General features: G+C 36.0%; 1 protein-coding gene across 7 annotated transcripts in view; it reads left to right on the forward strand.

Moving 5' to 3' along the window:
* Positions 1-2,007: 2,007 nt before the first annotated feature.
* scml4 (Scm polycomb group protein like 4) overlaps positions 2,008-25,014 on the forward strand; it is a 33,366-nt gene continuing 10,359 nt past the window's right edge. For 2 of the 7 annotated variants that reach the window (XM_053514213.1, XM_053514234.1), the window contains exons 1-5: positions 2,008-2,116; positions 9,892-10,132; positions 18,381-18,545; positions 20,916-21,139; positions 22,780-22,909. In XM_053514213.1, the coding sequence (XP_053370188.1) occupies positions 9,928-10,132; positions 18,381-18,545; positions 20,916-21,139; positions 22,780-22,909 (724 nt within the window). In that variant the 5' untranslated portion in view covers positions 2,008-2,116; positions 9,892-9,927. Of the gene's footprint in view, positions 2,562-9,891; positions 10,133-18,093; positions 18,343-18,380; positions 18,546-20,915; positions 21,140-22,779; positions 22,910-25,014 lie in introns of those variants that run through there. The other 5 variants (XM_053514240.1, XM_053514244.1, XM_053514223.1 and 2 more) reach the window with 4 other exon arrangements.

The raw sequence follows: 25,014 nt of genomic DNA on the forward strand, positions 1-25,014 counted from the left end.
AATGTGTTGTACCAACGCTATTCATTTATGTTAACAGTATTAAATTATGTTGGACGCAGCTGTAGTAAATAAGTTAAATGAACCTAATAAAATTAATTTGACTGAACCTAAGAACATTAAGTTGGGCCAACAAAATTGCTTAACGCTGAAAGAAAGCCATTAAATCAGGTGGAAATTCTTTCCATAATTTAATTACGTTCATTCAACAAGTTATTTTTTTGAGTGTAATAATAAAAGGGGATGGATTTGGCCTTCCTGTGGACGTAGTTATTTTTTTATTTTCATCAGTGGGATTTTTTTTTTGTTCTATCATTTCTATTGTTTATTTTTTTGGATGGCTGCATGAACGTAATATGTTGGCCTGTGAGATCTGTACATTGGAGCTTTCATAAAAAAAGCGTTCTGCAGGCTGTCATAAATTGTGGATACATGTAATATAAAATCTCTCTTAATTTCTCTCATTTTGCCCCCTGTATGTCTTCAGTTATGATTTATTATTATTATTATTATTATTGATAATACAGGACTTGATGGAGCCCAGTGCCATGTGTGTGTTTTAAGGGTTCATCTTGAAGTTTGCTCATTTTTGGTAGCCAATCTTAAATTTTTTGAATTAGCATAGTCTAAACAAAATGCTGTTTGTGTCTTTACAAAGAAAGCATTGTATCTTGGTTTCACGTTCATACACTCACACACGTGCTTAAATGATACACAATTTTTCCAAGTGGGTGCACAGGTTAGTATTACAGCTCCAAACCAGTGTAGACCTTTAGAACAATGTCTAGGGAAGCTGTGACAAGGAAACACACAGACACACACATACACAGTACATACACATGCTCACACACTGTTATTGGCCAATAAAGGCTTGACATGCCCTGCAAAACAAGCCGTAAACACAGGTGTAGTGTCCAGAAAACCAGTATGTCTGCCACTTTTGTTTACAAAAATACTCATTGTACAAAATGGAAAATATATATTATTTGTATTTAAGTCATTTCAAATAAAATAATTTTTAAAATGACTAATTTTTTTGACTAATCACAGACACGCCTACTGTTTTTCTGGTACAAAAGAATTAGGACTGCGTTCCCAAACGCACGAATTTATTTTTGGGTTCATTGGATTAAACATTTTTTAAAGGGCTCATCACTGAGTTGCATAATTCTAAAAAAAAAAATCCAGTGCAAAGCCTCAAGAATCCATTTACAAGTTAAACCGCTTTAAATGAGATATTGAATAATCCGCATTTTAATTCATTTACACTTTACTGTGAAAACGCGTCTTATTAACAGATATTAAATGGAATTTTACTGAATGTTAAAAAAAATAAAGCACATATACATCAGAGTGTTTTTTTTAATAAAAGGACATTGCGCAAATGTCGGGTTTTCCTCCAGTCATCAATCCCCGTACATTTGGTTATAACCAGGCTGGTGTAGTTTACATGATCAGAGTTTATTAAACAGAATTCGGATTTATTAAATGCACTTTTATTTGCTCAGCAGAGGATTCTGTGTCTTGGCGTCGTTTCTCCAACCTTCTGTCTGTTTTCCGCGTTAAAAATTCACACTGATCATTTCATTTATTTATTTGTTTAAGAATTAGACCTTATTGAAAAAAAAAAAACATTCAGTACGACACTAAATGGCGAGCATTTTACCTCAGAACTTGCTCGGGTCGTTTTAGGGAAATACTTGCTGATGTTTCAGCGGATGTTTAAAAAGATTTCCAAATTATCTAATGCAGAAATAATTGAATTTTTTTTTTCTTTTTATTACAAAAAATGCTGTACATTTTGTTCCAGTTTCGTTTTAAGTCCTTTATTAAAGACAGACAGGCGTGTTTTTTAATCCTGGATGTGAAGCGCATATGAGGTAGGCCCACTCACAGAACCTTCCTGATGTGTGTGTGTGTGTGTGTGTTGGGGTGGGGGTAAAGGGGGGGGGGGATTTTAAAGTCAGGTCGGATTGTAAATAAAACATTTATACAGCGGGGTGTTACATAAGTGCCAGTGAATGACGAAAAAAAGCCCCAAAGGCGCACTGGGCGCACTGGGAATGGTTTCAGCCGTTACACACCGCCACGGAGACACGGAGAGCTCTTCCAGCTGCAGGTCGGTACTTCAGCCGTCACTCTAATGATCATGTTGATGATGGGGAAATGATGCAGATGTTTTTTTTTTTTTCTTCCTTCCTGTAATCGGACATCCTGACCTGGCGCATTTTTTTGACGCACTTTGCACAAGGCCTACTTTTTGGAAATATTAACACAATTTATTTAATGAAAGATACATAAACGGATAAATAATGAAATAACCGGAGGTGCTGTTAAACATCGAGCTCGCTCTCGGTCTGTAATCCGCCGGCTCCCTCTCCTCTCCTCTCCTCTCCTTTCCTCTTTTCTCCGCAACCGAAAAAACGCTTCATCCGCATTAGCGGCGCGCGCGGATCCGCAAAATCGAACCGAGCTCGCGGCTTCCGGGGGGCGAGGCGAGTCGGTGTGCGCGCGCTAAGACCCATGAGGACCAACGAACAACCGGGACACCCATAGACGCCGAGGTACAGTGTGTATGTTTTTGCACGTTTTTTTTTTTTTTTGCATTGCTAGACGGAGAGAATGTGCGCGCGCGTGTGTGTTAATGCGATCCAAGGTGGGTACGAGAACCGCAAGCACGCGTCAAGTTCCAGAGCGCAGCTGCGACTCTGGATTCCATTCGACATCTAGGATGTTTATGGTTCACAACGAATGCAGTGTTTTTACAGAGCGGCGTTATAACGCGTCACGATGGTGCGCACGCTCGTGCACCGAGGTGTAGCTTGAACTCCGAGTTGCACTTAGATGTGCCAGTCTTTCCAATCTTTTTGTATATATAATAATAAATAATAAAGTTTTTTTTTTTTTTTAGCAGGGATTGTTATTTTCGCACAGAGATAGGTGTGTGTGTGTGTGTGTGTGTGTGTTCCCCTGGGATGATGTGCCCCACCTGCGCATTTGCCTTGTCAACAAATCTCAGCATGCATGTTAAGCCTGTGCACAGAGCTGCTATTAAACACCACACCACCTTACTTTTCATCCTGCTCCCCTGGACATCATATAGTATTTGCATGTTCATGTGGTCAGCCAGTGAGTTTGATTTTGTGCAGTGGCATGAGCTTATCATCAAGGAGCTAATGATTAAACATGGTTATGTCTTTTTAGAGCAGCTTAGCTTGTGACGTTCAATCCTGAAGTACATTAGTGAGGCATCAGCTTTTAGTGTTCTTTTTTTGGCTTCTTTAACACACACACACACACACACACACACACACACTGCACACTTAAATGCACTGTGCAGTGGTGTGTGTGATGAGACCCTGAGGCAGCTTGCCAGCCTGAATAGGGAGACACACACACACACACACACACACACACACACACACACACAGTCTTTATTATTGGATCAAACAGGCCACTAGAGATGAGGGTCTGATATGTGTAGGAGTTTACAAGGTTGGAAAAATAAGCTTTCACCAATCCAGAAAAAAATATGGTTAGCTTAAACACTTTTGGTATAAAAGAGGGCGACATCATTTACTCCTGTTGACCTTCAGGCCTGAGAGAGAATCCTGTACTTTTCCTCAACCTGGAAACGGTGTATACATATGGTAAAGCAGCGGGATGGTTAAGTGTGTAAATGCTAAGAGTGTCAGGGTGATGAACACATATAAAAATATTTACATCATCATTTATGATGAGTATGTGATTTTGCTTGAAAGATGTGATGACATTCAAAGTTCAAGGTCGCTTACAGTAAGTTAGGGAGTCAGAGGCAGACATCATCCATATGGGCTGGCTGTTCAGTAAGTGTAAAACTTTAAGCTTTGATCAACTTATGTTTAATTTAAATAGTAATTACCTCCTTTACCTGACCAGTGAGTAGTGAGCTAGCATGTGTTCCTGGCATCACTTCTGTTAGGATTTTACGAAGCACGAGGGAGGAGAAGATGACAGGTTTTGTTGCCATGGTTGCAGTTTATACATCAACTATGGATATTATACTCAGCGGATACTTGTTTTTATAGCAAGTAATAAGAATCAAATTAAATAATTTTCCACAAACAAAGGCAAGTTCAGACAGTGTGTTCGTCCATCTATGCACAAAAACATTTCTGTTCTACGGTTTAAAAATGCTAGTGTTCAAGATGAAAAAAGAGTGATTTACATAGAGGGGATGATGTTTATATTTTAAAAATACATTTGCACCAAAGTGATGTTGTTTTCTTACACTAAGAAGAAAATCCATCTTTAGCTTTTTTCAGTGTGCCCTTTTTTGGTTGCCAGTATAAGGGCTTTTGCATGGCCTTTGTGAGATGTGTATGTACACAAAACCTGGCAACCCAGTTTAATGATACAGTGTTAAGTCTTTAATTATGTCCTTGTTAATGTCACCCTGAGTACATAAGACATCTCATGCTTTAAAAGTTAAGTTGGTTTCATTTGACCTCTCATTGACCTGCCTTTGCCGGTGCTTAGTTCGGAAGTCAAATCAGGTCATTTTATTCAATCTAGCCAAAACATTTCCATACCTAGCCACATCTTTTTACTTCACGATCCATTCAGTTGGGTACATCTTTTCAGCAGTCTAACGACTCAAGCTTGTTAATTTAATGCACCTACTAAAAGGTTTGATTTGATCACAATCCTCTTGGCTTCAGTTCTGCTGGACTTTTTGGTGCTCAGTCTGTTTTGTCCAGTGTTAAGATGCAAGGCATGAAAACAAATGTCCTTGTATGAGGTTGCAGGTAGATTGAAAGACTCACACATTACTTAATGACGGAGCTAGCGACTAGTCAGATGTGTGCTCCAGCACTTAGAGTGGGCTTTCTTCTTCTTCTTCTTCTTCTTCTTCTTCTTCAATATTTCAAGCTTTTTGAGAATTATTCATTATTAATTAGTCCTAACCACTCAAAGCCTTCAATTCTGCTCAGTTTGGTGTAATCTGATTTGCATTGTGTTCTCCATGTAGGATTTTTTCTTCCTAATTGTTAAGACTGAAGGATCACAAAATGTAAGCAAACAACAATTACTTTGTACACACATTAGGCATAATGCAGTTCCAATGTACAAGCTAGGTGATAATATTTTAATCATTTTAAACTAATTGGAACTGAAGGAAATTTAAAATGGTTGTTTTTTCCAATCTTTCCAGTGTTACTATTTTTTTATGGACATTTAATAAAACTTCAAATGTAGTTTAACAGTTACTACATAAATTTTTCGCTGGTATTTTCTTAGAAAAAATATACTGTACAGTCAGGGGTAAGGCACTATTGAGGTGATGAATATAAACCATAGGGATATAATAAGTTACTCTTAATGTCTCCAGTTAGTTCACTTTAGAATAATCCCAAATAGTGTAAAATGTCAAGCTAGTGTGCTATGTAGGATATAGAATCCCTTGTTCCACATATCAAGTAGTGCTCTTGTTTAGGTGTTAAAGAGGGATTTGTGTTAGAAGCTAGTTAGCTTTCTAGCTTCAGAGCTCACACTTACATAAACTAGCAGTAATAATAGATCAAGCACAAAATTGAAGGTTCAGAGGCATTGAGATTTAAAACGACTTAGAAGAAATTACTGAGGAGAAAAATGATGTTTAAGATGACATAATATCAGATGTGTTTTCTTGCTAAAAGTGCTTCTGTGATGGTTTTAAATGTGGGTTTTGGAATGTAGCTGCTCTTCTCTCTTTTCAGAACTGTGGACCACCACTGAGTCTTAAAATAAAATTTATAGTTTATAATACTATACCTTGTACCTCGACTACGGGTAATAATATATGCAAATACTAATGCATAAAAGATTCCCACCATGGAGGTTGCCAGGCTTAATTTAGCAGTGATTCACTGTGCCACAATAGTGAAACACACACACAAACACACACATATAATATTTCTTATGCATTTGTTCCTGCTTATTCATCTTCCTTTTCTTCCTTTCTGAAACGTTTCTGTGAGTATGTATGCATGTATTCACCAGTGTGTGTGCATTTCTGTGTCTGGTGCAAGTGGGTGCTGAACTGCTCTCGATTTGAATGCCTGCGTTTAAAAAAAAATGTCACTGCCTTTGATTCTCTCAATTGCCCGTGAAGTGGTTCTTGAGGGAGGGCCGACACCCCACTCTGCCTACAAGCCGAAATGCGGCATAAATATAATCAAATATGCATGAGTGTTAATACAGTGCTAAAGTGGCCTTTGCAGAAACAATTCCAGAAGACATGGTTGTATAATAAAAGCACAATACAGCCTGCAGCATTTTTTTTTTCCTTTTACTGTTTTGTGGATTTAAAAAAATATATATTGTGTTACACAAATGAACCATTGTTCTATGTGTTAATAAATTAAAAATTCCACAGATTTTTTTTTTTATATTCACAATTCCCTTTTACTTCTATCTAAAGAGATAGACTTAGTACTTCCTACGAGAATGATGTTAAACCAGGAAGGCATTAAATAGTCTGTGGTTCACTTTTTGCCATCAGTGATTTAATACGTTTTTGCTCCTAGAGTGAGAACTTGCACAGGGTACTAATATTGTAGATATTCTGGAACAACATCTATGAAAACATATAATCGTTAATAGGATGAAGGTTTGTGCAAGAATATGTTTTGGAAAGAGTCTCCAAGGTAGCAGGGAGTAAGTTTCCGAGCATGTAAGAGTGATTTAGGACACTTTTCTATTAATCTTAGTGCTATCAAGTAAATCTAAAGGGCTGAAAGTCTATAAAAATGTATCCTTCAACTAAATTGACAAGATCACAAATTACGATAATTCCATATTAAAAACAATGGCAATGAGTGAGATGAAATTGTTCTGAAAGTTTTAATGACATTATTAGTAACAATACATGCTTATATGCAGTAATAGTAGATATGTCATGTAACTTATTGGTTCTTAACGTTATTCCTGGAGGATCACTACCTTGCATATTTTAGCATATATTAGCTAATTGTGTAAATCAGGTGTAATAGGAGCTGAGAAAGCACAAAAGCACACTGATATAACTGATATAATATATATATATATATATATATATATATATATATATATATATATATATATATATATATAATATAGAGTAATAAACAGTAATGCATAAAATGTAAATGTAATGTTGTTGAAAGATCAGGAGTAGGGTTTGCGCTTCTTTCTCAACTTTCTCAAATTCACTCATGGACATGGGCTCATGTTTTTCCACAATGCCAGTTCTTTTCCACAATGCTCAGATAAATTTTCATCTGTGTCAATTATTTTACCCAAGCTCTCTAATATTATATCTGCCCTTTTTGTGGTCGTTTTGTACTTGTAGGAGAACATAATCAAAACCTTGTGACTGTGCTCCGGAGCCAAGCCCGGACCTTTTCATTAACTGAGATCTCTGTGTGCATGTCTTTATTAGATTTTTATGACTTTTCAGTCTTTCAGCATGTCAGGTGCTGACAGATATATGGTATTTTTAAATATATTTTTTTATGTCTATTAGAATAATAATTAAAAAAGCACGACCTTATATACTGTGCATGATTTTTTACCCCCGATAACTAAAGTGTTCTCATAAAAATCTCATAAGCTTCTATATCCAACTTATATAACTTAGAAGTTTATATATAATATGTATGTTAAAATGTATTCATTGTTATTTCAGAAAGACTTTTATTCCTAGAATTAGGTAAATATATGGCTCTTGACTACAGGTCTGGCTCTTAGCCGAGAACCAATCAATAAAGACTTTCAGTTGAATAGAAAGAGGTTGAAAGAGGGCAAAGCCTCAAAATGAAGAACTTTGTTCATTTATTTAATCCACAGAAAAATTAGCTCCGACTGACGGGGCCAAACTGTTTAGACCTCGTTCTACAATAGCTACTTTGTGCAACATGATTTCCTAATTTACATGCAATTTTTGAGTCCGTTATTCATTCCGTTTGAAAACTTTGTTCTGTCAGAGTCAGGCATGTGCGTTTGATTGAGGCTTTTGTTTCGCGGGAGAAAATGAGAGAAATTATTCTGTTTAAGAAACCTTAATTAAAAGGTGAGAAGATGAAGGAGACTTGGAGACGATGCAAAAGCTTTGAAGCTTTAAAGGATTTAATCTTAAGTTTAAAGATGAATAATTACATATTCTGTTTTTAAATAAATGTATGCATACAGTAAGTACAGTATAAACTATACATACTGTATGCATACATTTATTCAAAAACAGAATAATTTACAGTATGAATATATACAGTATACTCTGTACATATTGTGTGCATACATTTATTTAGAGGTTATATAAGGAATAAATGCAAGATAATGATTTTTGTAGTGTGATTTTGTTAAAACCCCAACACTAATTACTTTTCAATAATGGCACATCTTGACTTGTTTTATTCTTTCTTTACTACAGTGCCAACAGTGACATTTTTATTGACTAAAATTTGACATATTCATTTACAGTTAAATTTAATTATGTTATATATATATATATAATGCACTTTTAATACAGCATGTACAATGTCCTTCCTCTTGTGATGTGAAAGTTAACATTGTTCCAGAGAAACAAAAGTGCTTAGACCTTTGCAGTGCTATACTGTACTTCAGTCACTATGTCCTGACACAGTTCAGGAAATGCTACATAAATCTCATATTGCACATGGATTTTTTAAAATGGATTTTCCTCCATCAAAAAAAAAAAAAAGCTGTTGCAAAAACATGCTTTCCAAACCAGCAGGCGCGCGATATAACTAGGCCGCAATATTCACATGTCAACATTGAAAACAAAGTTTCGGAATATCTTCTGGATGGAAGCCTGAAGCAGAGCTTGCAAAAATACCTGTGTTCATGTAGATACGGTCTTGGTTTATTATTTTTTTTTCTCCAATGAATTGCTTGTTTCTAGAACATTGATATGATATAATTATGTAATTTGCCTATTAGCTGGAACCAGTAACCTTCTTTAGCAGTTAGAACCAAGCATCCAGCAGCACATTGGCATAAATACTGTACATATTTTATTTATTAGCTTGTTTCAAACTAATGTCCTTCATCTGTTGCATTGCAACGTGTGATTCTACGGCTGTCAAATACAAATTTCTTTTAAAAGCACATGTGTTAATGAGATTGCTTAATCTGTATTCCTTCTAGCATGATGAAGTGGTATCATTTCTAAGATGCTTTTCTGAGCACCAATTGTTGCAGAGTGGTTATTTGAGGGGTCTAAATTCTGTGAACACAAAAAATCTTACTCAGTGCTCTCACCTGAATCAATAATAAATCTCAGGTCACTGATATCCTGAAACAGCTATATTATTATTATTATAACTACATACTGTAGTTAAACGCAGGAATTAGTTTGAGAAGCGTTAAAATCAAACCAGGACTTTTAATGAAATGTCTTGTGAATGAAGGCGTAAAACCGATTGACATATACAGAAGACTTCAATCACAAGATGGTGATGAGAGTCTTTGTGCAGTAAAATATTTGTATCTGTCTGCAGGAACTCAATCATCAAACACACAATCATCAGGAATTCCTGGGAGCCCAGCGTTTCACTCGTGAACGAGGAATCCAGGCAATAGTGAAATATGCATAAGTGTAAAAGGGGATCATATAGAGAAATAACGGGAGTTTTTTTTCCAGTTCTTTTCTGTTATTGTGCACAATGAAAAGTCCTGTTTTGACTTGAACACCCCCTCGTAGGTCTAAATTATTAGGTTTTGGTGAATTTTTTTTATTTTTTATTTACACATCAAAACACACAAAAAGTTCTGATTTGTTGTGTTACAAAATTGAAATAAAAAACATAATGTCGAAGGTGTGAAAAGAGGTATTCCCTAAATGTATCGTGTTTGTGTGTGTTTTATCTCCCTCAGTGTAATGTTAGGGCTGGAGTGTGTGTTGCCGAGGGAATGAGATTGCGTGGCAGGGATCTGGAGGATTCCACCGGCTCCTGGATACCGAGCGTCCTGCGTGTGCAGAGTGTCAGGCTCCGCCTTCGACTCGATCGCCGTACAGACAGGGGGAGGAGCCTCTGGCAGCTGGTCGATCTGAACGCAGAAACCGTGCCGAGTGGGCGGGGCTTGTGGGATAGGACACTGCCTAATTGTTCAGAAAGTAAGAATGGCATTATTACTTATTGTCTCTGTACATTTTTTCCTGCAGCTTATGTATGACTTTTTCAACAGCAGTTCTAGACTAAGCTGGTTCATGAACCATTAAAATATTTTTTGTTATATTATTGTAAATAATATTCACGAAACAAGTTTGCCTTAGATTTTATAATTATTAACCTTTAAAACTTAATATCTATATTTAAATGAATAGAAACATGTATAATAAACTAATAATAAATGATATAAAACCAAGAATAAATAATAGAAATTAAAAATAAAAATGTTTATAAATAATGTAAAAAAAGAAAATTTTTAAAAAGGAAACGAATGAATGAAAAGCTCTACAAAAGCCGAATTATTATAATTGATTAATATAAATATTTATAATTATTATAACCATTTATAGTTATCATAAAAAATAAAAAACAGTAAAATAATGAGCCCAAAATTAAATTTTTTGATAATCTGTCAAACTTTTGCCTTAAACCCGGACCTATTACTTTATTGCTGTTTATTCTCCCTTTAAATACTAAGAGCTTCAAAGATTTTACACTTTAGATGATATTACATTCATGATGCATCAGCAGAAAAGGTATTGTTGATTGCGCAGTAATATCTGTCAAATAGTATGCTTGCCCTGGATTCAGTGATGAAAATAATTTTAAAAAGAATGGAATGTCAAAGCTTAAAGAGAAACCCTAAAGATATGTATAGATTAGATAAATCGAGACAGCGGAATGAACGGAGAGAAAGAACAGAACAAGAAACGTTCCCTTCATTAAACACAGACTCAGGATTTAGGGGGTTAGTGAGCTTTGAAAGGGTGACGTTTAGCGTGTGTGTTTCCTAATGATCTTTGTCTCCGAGATCACAGATGGAGTGCGTGTGTATATGTGTGTGTGTGTGTGTGTGTGTGTGTGTGTGTGTGTGTGTGTGTGTGAGAGAGAGAGAGAGATAGTTCCCCACTTTTCCACCTTAGTCCCTTAGAAGCAACTGAATGTGTAAGGATAAAATCCACCTCACCTTGAAGCACCTACTCGTGTCTTCATACATTGCTTCCCCCCCTTTGCTTTGTCACATGGTTTTTATTGCAGTATCAGATTTTTTTCTGCCCTGTTGCCATGGCAACTTGGTGGCATAGTAAATAACTTCTTGCATGATGCATGTATTAGAATATTTTCTCGTCCCCCTGCCGGGACCCTGCTTCTGACTGTAGGTGTCGGCTGGAGGGTTTGCCAAAAGATACCGCTTCTTATGATTTGTTATTTTGTAAGAAGTTGTGTGTGTGTGTGTGTGTGTGTGTATGATGAGGGCCTTTTATATGACAGCATTACCAGATCTCAGTGATGAATGTAAGGTTTTAGGGCTAGCAATCACATTTTAGTTTGTGCTTTAATTTTGTCTGTAAGAGGGTTTGCTTTTTGTTTGTTTGTTTGCTTGTTTACGTGCTTCTTATAGACCGTATAAGAAGCTCATACCGCATTTGTTTTAGCAGAAATGCGCTGGATTTTTACACGTTTAGTCTTAGTGCTTAAATTACATACTTTGGAACTGCACCTATGGTTTCACTAAGAAAAATAAACAAACAAACAAACAAACAAATAAATAAATAAATTTGTTTGTCACTTTCTGCCTGTCTGTCTATCGTCCTGTCTCTCTCTCTGTCTGTCTATCGTCCTGTCTCTCTGTCTGCCTGTCTATCGTCCTGTCTCTCTCTCTCTCTCTCTCTCTCTCTTTTTCTTTCTCTCTCAGGTCTAAGCAGCTCATCTCCACCAGTAGAGTTAATGGGTTTGAGTTGCTGCTATGTGTTTAATTAACTCTGCAAATGATTGGCTCTTATTTCTCAAACTCATGTTACTGAAGAAGGGAAAATTAGACAGAGCTTTATTTTCTTTAACTTAGCATTTACATTCTTTAATTTAGCATCTGATTTCTTAAGTTTAGCATCCGATCACTTTAGTTTAGCATCTAAACCTTTAGCATTCTTTTCATTTTGTATGCTACTATTTTTATTTTTTTTTGCTTAGCTTTCATTCATACTAATAGCATGAGGACACAAACCACATTCAATTTACTTAAATTATTTTTTTAACCAGAAAAGTTTGACATGTTTAATCAAATTTCGGGACAGACATGTATGGAGTGAACTTAGAAGTAAATGATAATACAGGTGCAGACTAGTCACTAATTACTTACTACTAGTTACTGATTAAATAATATGAAAGGTTAATGTATAGGAGCCTGTATGCCAACATGACTAACTGACTTACAGATTGTGGGAGGCAAAAGAGGAGGTAAATTGATCTCTATTACATTGCTCTAGTAAAGCGACTGGGCGTAAATTAGCACACCTTATGCTAGTCTGAGGAAAGTGATTTTACATGAAAGCAAAACAAAGCACTGGAGTAGATGTGAGTTTGGTTAAAGCTTTTCCAGAACTATAACACGTGTTCTTTTCTTTCCCCTCTATTATTATTATTATTTTATGTGGTAGTTAGCAATGTCTGTTGCCATGGCAACCTTTTGTGGGAGGGTTATCGATCTTGCTGATGACCTATTAGATTTCCTTTTCCTTTGCTATGTTTGTATTGGGGTGTGTGTGTGTGTGTGTGTGTGTGTGTGTGTGTGTGTGTGTGTGTGTGGTTCTGCCTATAATATGGAGTCTATTAGTACCCAGTGTAGTGTGTATTGTAATTTCACTTTGTGTAATATCTCTGGACATTGAACTTGAACTCACCTCTCTCTCTTTCTCACACACACACACACACACACACACACACACACATACACACACATTCTCTCGTGTTTCCCTCTCTCTGTATTTATTTTAGGCCTGCCCTTCAGTTGACCTGGAAGTTGTTTGTCAAATGTAAGGGTCCCTGCGGGAGGTCAGGGTCAGGTCTGCGTGTGAGAGACAGTGTTTGTGTGGAATGTGGGTGTTTATGTGTGATTATATGCTCTGTTTGAGAAACAGGGCCATCTGTGTGTAACAGTGCTTGTGGTAATGTGGAAAAAAGGGAAAGTTTAATTTATTGAACTCCACCCCCCACTCTCTCTCTCTCTCTCTCACACACACACACACACACACACACACACATCAGCGTGCATGTTTAATCCTTTCACTGATAGACAGGCCATGTTGTAAAGTGTGAAACTGACTATATGTCTGGCCATCACAGTTCCAGATAAAACTGTATCAAATATGAAACATAAAACATGAATGTTATAGTAAATACAAAAAAATGCTAAAAACCAAAATGCTTTAAAATAATCACTCCAAAAATAGCAGATTAGACAGATCTGATACCTGGGCAGATTCAAAATCCACACAGTTTTATGTAGAGCTATACAATTTCATGAAGAAAAAAAAAATGACATTGCGATTATTTTGACACACATTGCAACAATTGCAATGTGTAACTATTAAATATCCATCTTGTGTTTAAACATTTATCAAGGCTTACAGCAAATTACAGTACAAATAAACCCATAAAGAGGATGTTTTCTAATATTACCTACCTATTTTCTAATAATATCACCTCAAAACTATTTTTTTTAAATAAAACAAATATTTAAATTCTTGACAAACTCTACATGAATTCCTGACTATGTATGCATTACCTGTATGCATTTTGGTATGCATTTTTATTAATTGTGCAGCACTAGTTTTAAGGTTGATTTAAAAAACCATAAAAGGATTAAGAGAATAAAGTCATGATGTTGTGGAAAAAGCGTGTTTGTAATATTTCAAGAAAAATGTCTTGATGTGAATTTTAAAAAATGAATACATGAAATGTTACAGCTTTAAAAAAAATTCTATTCTATAAAAATTATGACTTCATTTTCTACATATTATGACTTTTTCCAAGTAATATCGTAATTTCTTTCTGGGATTAATTTAGCTACAGTATATTAATCCTGAATTTGTTATTTTTTAAAATTTTCTTAAAATGTTATTCTTACTATTACTCATATTACTTTCTTTTCTAAATGCCCCAAATTTATTATTATTATTATTATTATTATTATTGTTTATCTTAATATTATTTATGTTTTATTGTAAATCATGACTGTATTTTCGAAATAGTATACAGTCTATTACAACTTAATTCTTTAAACATTGACTTTAAATTTTACTGTACAAAATGGTACAACTTTATACTTTAAATATTTCAACTTTACACTATTTTCTACATGCTACATCAAATTATTTTAAATCATTACTTTATTCTTAGTGGTATGACTTTATTCCTTACACATTAAATTCAAAATGTTGTGACTCAAAATATTATGACATTATACTCAAAATATTTCAACTTCCCCCACAAAATATTACAATTATATTCTTTAAATGTTGTGAATTTATTTCTTAAATAATATGGCTTTGAGCTGAACTGGTCAAAATACCTTATACCTACCTACTTTATTGTATTTTAATTTGCTTACAGTATTTTACAGGGACAGTGGACAGGCATAGCCTCAGAATGAGCTTTCATATAGTTAGTCCCTTTGTCACAACTTTTACATTATTTTGTAATATTTAGAGTTAGATTTACAGCAAAAAAGTTGTAGCACTTAGAAAATAGTCATAATATTTAAATAATAAAGTAACATTTTATGAATAAAGCCATTTTTTAAATTTCACATCAACATTTTATTTGAATTGAATTTTTATTCTTGAAACACTGTCTAAACAACATTATGACTTTATTGTTAAACATATTCTAAATAATTATTACTTTTCTCTTTTTTTAACAACTGTTTATTAATTTTTGTAGATCAAATAGAAACAACAATACAAAACAAACAAACAAACAAACAAACAAAAAACAGCTTTGTTGATCTAGAGGCCACCCCACAACCCAACCTAGCCCAACCCAAAAATTTTAACAAAAATTTTATGATGACTTTAGAAAAGCTGACACATTAAAAGCAGCATGCCAAAAACTTGCAGTTTTTTTTGCTAGATCCATGTAAACGAGTAGTTGAGAGTTCCATTGATATAATGTCCAACAAGTACACAGCCCATGTTCGTCTGTCTATTGTGTAAGGATGATTCCAGTGGTTGACGAACAGTTTTTTTTTGCTGTTGTAATAGCAGCTAATAGTATACTTCTTTGTTTGATGGACAAGGTGAGGTTCCAGAAATCATTCAAGAATAACATGACGTAGAGTTAACTCTATATTAACATCCAACAAATATGAAAAGTCCTGTGAAATTTGAGTACAGAATGGTAAGAGAGAGGGATACTCCCCCCAATTTTTTAAAAATGTACCCAAAGAAAATAATAAATAATTATTACGTTTCTAAAAATGTATTATTATTTTCTGTTTATTTTCTCTAAATGTTATGACTTTGTTCTTTATGCACTACAACCTTATTTTTTTAAATGTTTTCTAAGATTTTCTAAATGTTTTTTAAATAATCACTTTTTTAATCTTGAAATATTAACACTATTTTCAAAATATTACATTTTATCCTCAAAATCCTTTGTTTTTCTTTTTTTTCTAAAAAGAAATAGAAGACGTATATAATAGGCAGAACAACTGCTGAGCACTGAACAATATTGACCTTTAGCGCATAACAATATATGTCAATGATAATATAGACAGACTTTCTGAGACTTATTAGACATTATATATACATTAATATAATTTTATTAATATTAACATATACATTATTTAACCACAAGGTGGACAGACAAGCATACATATAATCACTACCCTTTTCAGTTATGTATTTTATTTTCTGTTCTTTTTTTCCAGTCTCAAACAGTAGAAATACATTTATTGGAAGTAAATTAAAAACCATCAGTCATTCTTAAAATCTTTAAAAATTGACAGTGGCCTTTAAAGGTTTCAATATAAAAGTAAGTACAACAGCTCAAGCAGAGGAAAAGTCTGAATTGTACAACTCTTAATATACAAACATGCAGAATTAAAAGTAACTTTTTACTCATGCCCATGTGGTGTCTTCCGTTCTCTGGTTTTGCCTAAAAACATGCTGGTAGATGGCTTAGCTGTGTCAAAATCCCTGCAACCAGAATCCAGTGTTTACTGAAGATGAATGAGTTATCATAGTTTCTTAAACTTGCATATTATCTTTCACGTCCTTAAATGTTGGTTTGAATGGCTGGATTGTTAGACACTGATCTACAGGCTGGTAGTTGTGATGATCTGTGTTGCTTGGAATGCTTTGGTCTACACCAGTTAGGAAAATGCAATTTAGTTCCAACGATACATCGTTTTACCGTACTGTTTCACACTCATTATGTAACTTCACTTAAATTTCAAATAAATTAAGAAGAAGGCAGGATTCACATTCATCTGTCCTTATAGTAGCCTACATTTCAGTATTTTTTTTCTTTGGAGAGCTCAACAGCTTGCTAATTTATTCAGTGAAAATATTTTCTTTAGGAAGACAAATTTGGAATGCTGCTAATTACCATGACTTTACCATGCCAAGGACAGCTGGTCTTTTACTCTCTCTCTCTCTCTCTCTCTGTATAGTAAATGACCCTTTGTTATTTAAAGCATTATTATGAAAACATTCTTGGGCATTGTGAATTGTGAATTTTGGCCATCAATTTATTAATGAGCATCTGCTTTAATAACTGAGGATTTAAAAAATCTGCTTGACGGGGAACAGGCGAGGTTTTAGTGCCCGAGCTTACTAAAGCAAATACGCCTTATTGGACATGCTGCCATGTTGGTATTTACAGGCAGCTGTTCTCCAGTGTGTGTAATTAATCTGGGGAATAGTTCAGAATGACTTAAGGGCAGTTTATTCAGGTTTTAGCTTGTGTTCACGTTTCTAACCTTTTACTGCTTAGTCCTTTTTTTTTGCTGTTATAACATCTACATTTTGGTGCATGGCTGTGGAGATTTGTGTTCATTCAGTTCAGCTACAAGAACGTTAATGAGGTCAGGTCCTGATGCCGAGATGTCGAGGAAGCTCCTGTTATATTTTGTCCCAAAGCTATTCTGTGGGGTTGAGTTCAGTCAGGGCTCTTCCACTCCAATCTTGACACACCATGTCTTCATGGAGCTGACTTTGTGCATAAGGGCATCAACATCCTGGAACAGTTAGAGTGAAACAGCTACAGCTACAGCAAACAAAGATATTCTATAGAATTATATGTTTCCAACTTTCTTACTCCAATTGTGATGGTTAGGTGTTCATATAGTTTTGGCTGTGTTGTGTGTGTGCGTGTGTGTGTGTGTGTGTGTGTATATATATAGATCAGTGGTTAATGTGTTGGAGAGGGTCATAGATTCATACTTCAGCACCACCAAGATGCCACTGTTGGGCCTGTAAACCTAAACTGCTCAGAAGCACAAGAAGATAAATGGATAATGGCGTTCGCCAAAAATGTAAAAGTACATAAATGAGGATTATTCTATCAAAGCTCTGCAATGTGGAAATGAGAAATTAGTGCTTAATTAATAAGATTATTGAGAACGCTCGACTGGAGACCATTAATAAGTAATTATAGAAATCCGCAGAGCTACACATTGATGTCTATATTTTATTCAATTAATCGGTTTATTCCTATCCATCCATAATTTCTGTCAGATTTCAGTGTCAATGAAATAAAGCATCCCTGGAGTCTATACCAGGTTTGCACACTTCCAAGAAATTCTGGATGCTTCCATCAGATAATTCCAGTCTCCAGTTTAGACTCCAATAAAAACAAGCTTAAACCTAAACATCTTCTGTTCACTGTTTATTCCCATAGGTTTGTGTTTTTGCTTTATATTTGGAGATTGGTTTGCGCATTGGATGTTGTAGAGTCTGGCTTCGCAGCAGTGGAAGGATGTTAGGAGCCTAGTTGCCATGACGACCAAAAAAGGAAGAGTAGTTTGTAGCGCGTGGCGGCGGCGGCGGCGGCGGCGGAGTCGGGAGCGCGCACCAGAATCACGAGCAGCGATTTCGCTAGACATGAGCGCGCCTGAGAATCACGAGGAGCGATTTCGGGAGCTCTTCGAACGGGAGCGCGCACCAAAGACACGAGGAGCGATTTCGGGAGCTCGGTGCGCGGGAGCGCGCAGCGGCAGCAGCGCCTAAGCCAGCGGTATCGTCGGAACCTGAGCGGTCGGGAGCGCGCACTTTACCGAGGCCGCTCGACGAGGGACGCGGAGGCGAAAGAGCGACGGAACGACGTGTTTGTGTTTTTGTGGATAGGACTGCGATTTAACGCCGTCGGCCTGGTATGTGCATCTAAAAATATCATTTTATTTTTTTTTAGAGAGGAGGAAGGAAGGAAGACGCGTCACGCTGCTCTCTCTCTCTCTCTCTCTCTCTCTCTCGCATCTGAACGAAAACTGTGGATTATTCAACCTGCATCGGGATTACAGAAATAATAATATATTAATAAGAACCAGTGAGATGGAGTGGGACAAACCGAGGACAGGTAAAGTAGACAAGCCGCACAGGTGTTCTCAAACTTCTCTCTGATCGCATCCTGTCTTATGGACGTCATTTCAGCAGTTTAAGGCACTCTTCTTTAATGCTGAGCATGCATAGGATGTATTTATTTATTTTTTTCTTTTGGGATAAATTGAGTTCCATGTAGACTTTTCATCCAACGCATGATATATTTACAGTTTATTTATTAAACGGCTTGGACATTTGGTAATACACATCATCATTATTGGTATTATTAGTATTATTAGTGCTTTTTTTTTTTAGGAGGAATGGAATTTGACACTATTATGTGTAATATTTCCAAAATAATAGATTTTCTTTCTTTATTTGTAAGAATAAAACTGGTATATTTTTATATGTTAAAACGAGAGCGTTTTTAAAAAACACTTTATTAAAATTAATCTTCCTACCGAAACAGCAGTATTTATTATTATTATTATGATTATGATTATTATTATTTCTATTATAGAAAAAAAATAAGGCATGCTGTCCTGATTATATGCTCTAAAGTAGTCTATACTTCAAAAACACTAGAAACCACCATTTTTAGTAAGTAAACTGAAATGTGCATGCGAGTATGTTGTGGTCCATCAACTCGCCTGCAGGAACCTAAATGTGCACACAGGAAAACATTTCTTATTTGTTTATAAAGTGAAAAAAGCAGCAGTTTTACTTCCTTTATATTCTTGGCACTTTTTGAGTTTCCTGTATGAAGAGCACCTAGTTGAGAGTGATGGAGAGAGAGGGAAAGAGAGAGAGAGAGAGAGGAGCAGGAGAAGAGGGAAGCCGTCCATCAGGGATTCGGAGAAGGCCAGACACCGCAGCTGGAGGGGGAGGGGTGGAAAAAATCGAGGGGTGGGGGAGGGGATAAGAGAGAGGGAGAGAGAGAGAGAGAGAGAGAGATGCTTCATGTGGCTTCTAGACTACGTAGTATTTCTACTTTCACCACAGTACTGGCAAACTAGCAGTGTCAGGTGTATAATATGCTGAACAGAAGGTATACAGGGAGCAAGATAAAGAATCCTCATGACTGTTTTGTTCCCTTCTTTGACTCGACTTAGTGTTTTGTTTTTAAGGTGTTAAGGTGCCAGTGTTAATTAATGGTGCTACAGGTTACAGTGTTATTGGTCACGCTGTTATTCTTAGGTTTTAGGTGGTTAAGACATTGCTGTGTATCTGCATTCCTACCAAGCAGTGAGCTGACTGTTAAGAGACTGTGGTTTAGGGCTTCCTTTAGAATCTGGGTCATCGGTCATTTCTTTAACAAACTGCACAGTTTTTGCAGCATGATTACATTTTTGTACTATTATTATATATTTTTTAATAACCTGACGAGACTCAACTGTCCTCATATGTCCTCACGTTACATTTCCTCCCAGATACTTTAATATATATATTCTCATATGAGCACTGTTGTGATGTAATGAACATTGCTAATGTTCTTCCTGTTTGAAGACATAGATTAGGTTCAGTAGTTATCAGATGCAGTGATGAAATTTTAAGGCGCATAACAGTTGTGATTGGAATGACCAGCGATCACCTGATGCGATATCATCACGATACCTAGTTCACGATTTTGTGTGGCGATACATGAATTGGCGGCACACACAAAAATCATGATACATCATTGAATACATTATTTTCTACATAAAGGCAGAGTCCAGGGCTAATAACTTTAGTTCCTGTCTTTATGTTGTTTGTGGTGAGAGCCTTTACCTCAACACTTCTAAATTCTCGATTCTGATTGGTCAGAAGGTTGAGCACCACAGTGCTGACACTAGTGCCAACTTCAAGATTTATATAAATGCTCCTTTTTATCTAATACAGTTTTTATAGTAATATGTGGAATTTTTCATAGGCTGGAAGGATTCTTCAGTGCCAGCGACTGCACCATCATCATCTTTGTGGTTACATTTGAACCCTTTGGTTTCTTAGAAATAGCATTATTTAAGGTTATTCACTTGAAGAGAGAAAAAGGAGAAGGGTCATGGATTAAGTGTTATAGCTGCTATATTGTGAAACAGCTGTAAAGGTAAAAAAAAAATGACATGTAGACAAATAAGGTAGTTCTTCGTGTTAGGCTAGGGTACACCACAGTGTTGTTGATTATTTTCCTGTAACAGTACACCATGTTGTTATCATGTTCAACATCTATTTTGTTTATCTCGCTCTTACAGCGTATAGCCTTTATTTTTATTTCCTTACCTACACGTCATTATCTGCCTCATGAACGTCATCTGTTGTCCTTGCTGGCTCGTTAACATGATGGATATTGCTTGACTTGTGTGCTTGTGTCCACGTGTCCCCTCCTCTCTGAATCTCTCCCTCTCTCTCTCTCTTTCTCACTTGGTTCCAGGTCTGATGAGTATTCCTACTGCATCTGGACAGACAGGGGGTGGAGACATGCAGTCACCTGGGGCAATAAGCCCCTCCTTTCTTCCACCCCCATCTGGAAAGGTTCCGGGTCGCAAGAGGGGACGTCCACCGCTCAAAAGGCATCCGGAGTATCAGAGTCGTTACCCAGAATCCCTCCCTCCCATCAAAGTGCCTAAGAAGAGAGGGAGGAAGCCTGGATTCAAGGTCAGCATCAGTGTATATCAGTGTGTGTGTGTGTGTGTGTGTGCTGAGTAGCTATAATTCATTTGTAAGCATGTGAGTCAGTTTTTTATGTGGGTCATAATGTATATTTGTGACCCATTTTCCTGTTTTATGGTAATATCCAGACACATTTGTGATTCCCACTCCAGATTGAAAGAAAGGGAGATGTGTGTGTGTGTGTGTGTGTGTGTAGTTTCACAGTGACTGATGTATCTGCAGTCTGCTGCTGTAGTGAGAGTTATTTTTAGCTATGTGTCTGCAAGCCTCATACTCTTGCTGCAGATCTTTTTTGAGTCAAAAGAAAGGAAAGAAGAGGTACAGACCTCTGTGTTGTGTAGGTGTGTGTGTGTGTTTGCGCGCAGGCATGTCAGCAACAGAAGAATCTAAACACTGTGTTACATTCTTAATACGTGAGAACCGATATATTGCTGATTAGTTTGCCACCATGTCATGTTTCATCGCTTAAATACCATACAGATTCCATATTCTAACCAAACATAATAGACAGAACAGACGCGGGACAAGGGAACCAACTAAATCAATTAAACAAGGTGCAGGTGACTACAAGGTGCCCCTGAAGCCAGGTGGTGGTAACAGCAATGTGTCCCTGAAGCTGAGCATACTGTTCTCAAAGCCAGCCAGTGGGGGGTGTGGAGTGTCCCCGGCACCAGAATGCACAGCTAAGCAGGGATACTACATGGCCTAGCTGGGACACCTTATGGCTCGGGCAGGACAGGGTATATCTTGAACAGAGCACAGGTCAGACACAGCATAGCATGGAAGAGGACGTGATCCAAGCATCTCATAATCAACACAATGTCAACACAAATGTTTAAAGTGGAGGATCATGACAGTTGGCAACTTTAAGAATATATTTTTTAATTTTTTTATTTTTCAATAGAACCATGTTGTTATAAAATATTTTGAGTGAGCTTTCTTTGAGGCACAAGCCAAAAAAAAAATGCACACTTTGTTTTTTTACAAAATCGTTGGGGTTATTTCAGTGTACAGTATATCAGTTTTGGATGATCTAGCAAAATGCTATAAGTCCACCTGCTACAGTTTCGTCCCAGTGGATACGTCATCCTGCGTTTGTTTTTTGTATCTGTGTAAATATGCAATTTAATATCTGCAATAGTGTTGGTTTAGATGCAATTCAAAACATATTTATGTTTTAATTCTAAATATTTTCTATATAGTTATGGCAGCAATAGTTTTTGATCATCGTAGTACAGATATGCTGGGTATAAGGTTCGAACAACTTAATATATATCTATGGTCACATAAGTTTGTAAAAGAGTTCAGAAACCCTGATTTTGAGAATTTCTAAGCTGTATTATAATCGCAATGTGCTTTGTATACAAAGTGATCGTGGATTGAGGTGTTGAAGCATTATCCCTCTGCTTAATCCTTTTTCATAAATATTATTTGACCTGAATACAAAAAACTGTACAAGAAGAATATACAGTATATATAATATGTATATTCATTTCCAACTAAATATTTAGTTAGACAACCAGGACAAGAACTTGCCCAAAATTTTTTTGTTTTTTTTTAGTCAACTTTTTATATATAGTGATCATAATGATGTGTTGTGTGTGTATATGTATTTGTGTGTGTAGCTGAAGTCCCGGTTGGCGATGACTCCTCTGGCCATCTCTCCTCCCAGCAGCACTCCGGAACCAGACATGAGCTCGATCCCTCAGGACGCTGCCACTGTTCCTCACTCTGCCACGCCAGAGGTCCTTACAGGTAACACACACACCATTTAAAATATTAACATGCAGTAGTACCTGTCTTTGGCATGTGCATTCAGTGACTCATCTCTGTCACTTTGACCATGTGTAAATCCTACCATTACTGTGCACAAGGGAAGTATAATGTACGCGTGAATATGATTAAAATTCAGCCACAGTATTAATCAGGCACGTGGTGCTCTGAGACGTTTTCTGCTTCAGCCAGCCATGTGGGTGATATATGAGTTGAGGTAAATATATTACTGGAGATATAAATTTCATGCATAATTAGGCGAGATGTCAACCTGGTGTGACCTCAGTGCTGGCAACTCGTTAGTGCTTTCTTTTAATTAATGACATCATATCAGATCATGCTGTGTATTTTAGTCTGTATTTATAGCAGCGTTTAATTACACAAGGTGAATTGTATGAGTGTGATTCAAGCCTAATGACCACACACACACACACACACACACGGTCATTATCTTAGACTTAATTTGAAACATCACAGAGAGAGAGAGAGAGAGAGAGAAAGAGAGAGAAAGTTTGAAGGAGCATAATTATTATTATTTAAATAATAAAGGTTAATAAAGGTTGGTAGAATTAATTGCAATAATGGCATTATGATTAAGCAATATCACATGAGAGGGAGTGTTGTTATGATGGTGAGACTGGCAGGCCTGACGAGCAACAGTTAGCGACCAATTAACAGGAGTAAAAATAATTTTCCATTCTTACTGGTACTATGTAACTAAAAGGTGAGAATAATAAACCATGGAGGTGGAGGACAGTCCTGTGTTCTCTTTATATTTCCACTTTTTCCGCTATAGAAAATCATCTATGTTAACTACAGGGTTCTGTGCTTAAATCCCAAGCTTGTGGTCATCACCTCAGGTCATTGCGAGGGAGCAGGAAAAAACCACACATCTAACTTTATACAGCTTTATGTAATCTTTATGTAAAAATCTACTACGAAATGCATTCATAGTGTTATGAATATATACCATACTATTATTCTATATAATTTAGAATAATATATAACCAGTTAAGACACCCCAGAAAGGAAATGGTTTAGTCTTGACTCTTGGGAGTGTGTAATGTTCTGATGCTTGTTAAAAAAAGAAAAACGGTCAAAGCCATTAGGGTCACTCTTTGGGAAAAAATTTTAATGAGAAAAAAAGATAAAGGTATGTAGCTGTTATCTCTTTATAATAGTATGCGGTAAATAGGCAGGTATAACACTTATGTTTGTTAACTTTCATAACATGTTTCATGTCATAATGCAAAGTTTTGCCGTTCACTGAAAGGGATTCTGCCTAGGGCGTTATACACACTAGAGGCATAACCAAGGGGTAAACTGAGGTGCTGCAGCAACAAAGCAAAAATTACAGCAAAAGTCAAAACAGAAGAGAACTTAAAGCTGTGGAATCAGGCAAATAAGTCTGCAATAACCGAGAGATACGCTGTGACTGTTTTTTACTACAAAACATGATGTAAATCAACGTCACTTTATTTTCCCATTCCAGGTGTGGCAAATTTAGGTTTTAAATATGTTTTAATATATGTTTAAATTTTTTTTATGTAAAAATATCATACAGTAAGATAATGACGATCATCAAAAGATTAATATACAACAAATATAAGAACAAAAACCTGATCTAATTTGAACTTTTTATTGAATTAAATGTCTTCTTGTACTGGCCTTACAATTTTTCTTTTTCTTTCTTGTAGATAGAAGAGTCACATTATATTTATAAATTGGCTGTTTTTAGAAGCACTCTGTTTTTTATTTTATTTTTTATGTTAATTAGCTTTAAAAAACTGTGTTTTGATTGGTTTAAATAATTCAGTGATATTTACGATTGGTTGGAATCCTTGAGAGGAAGGTGGGATTAAAAAATAATTTTCAGCATCAGTATAACTTTAGTTATTTTTAAATAAGATGATGATGTTGATGATGATGTACTTCCCATGTTTTCTTGTTTTTCAACAAATCCCACCTTATGCATTGTAATTGTATGTAAGAATTTGTTCACTACATAAACATGATTTACAGCGTTTTGAGCACTGTATAGAGTTAGACCGATCTAAACTATAGCAAAAAAATTTGATTTGGACTAA

This window comes from Clarias gariepinus, chromosome 2 (genome assembly GCF_024256425.1).
Source record: "Clarias gariepinus isolate MV-2021 ecotype Netherlands chromosome 2, CGAR_prim_01v2, whole genome shotgun sequence".
In the NCBI taxonomy this organism is placed as follows: Eukaryota; Metazoa; Chordata; class Actinopteri; order Siluriformes; family Clariidae; genus Clarias; species Clarias gariepinus.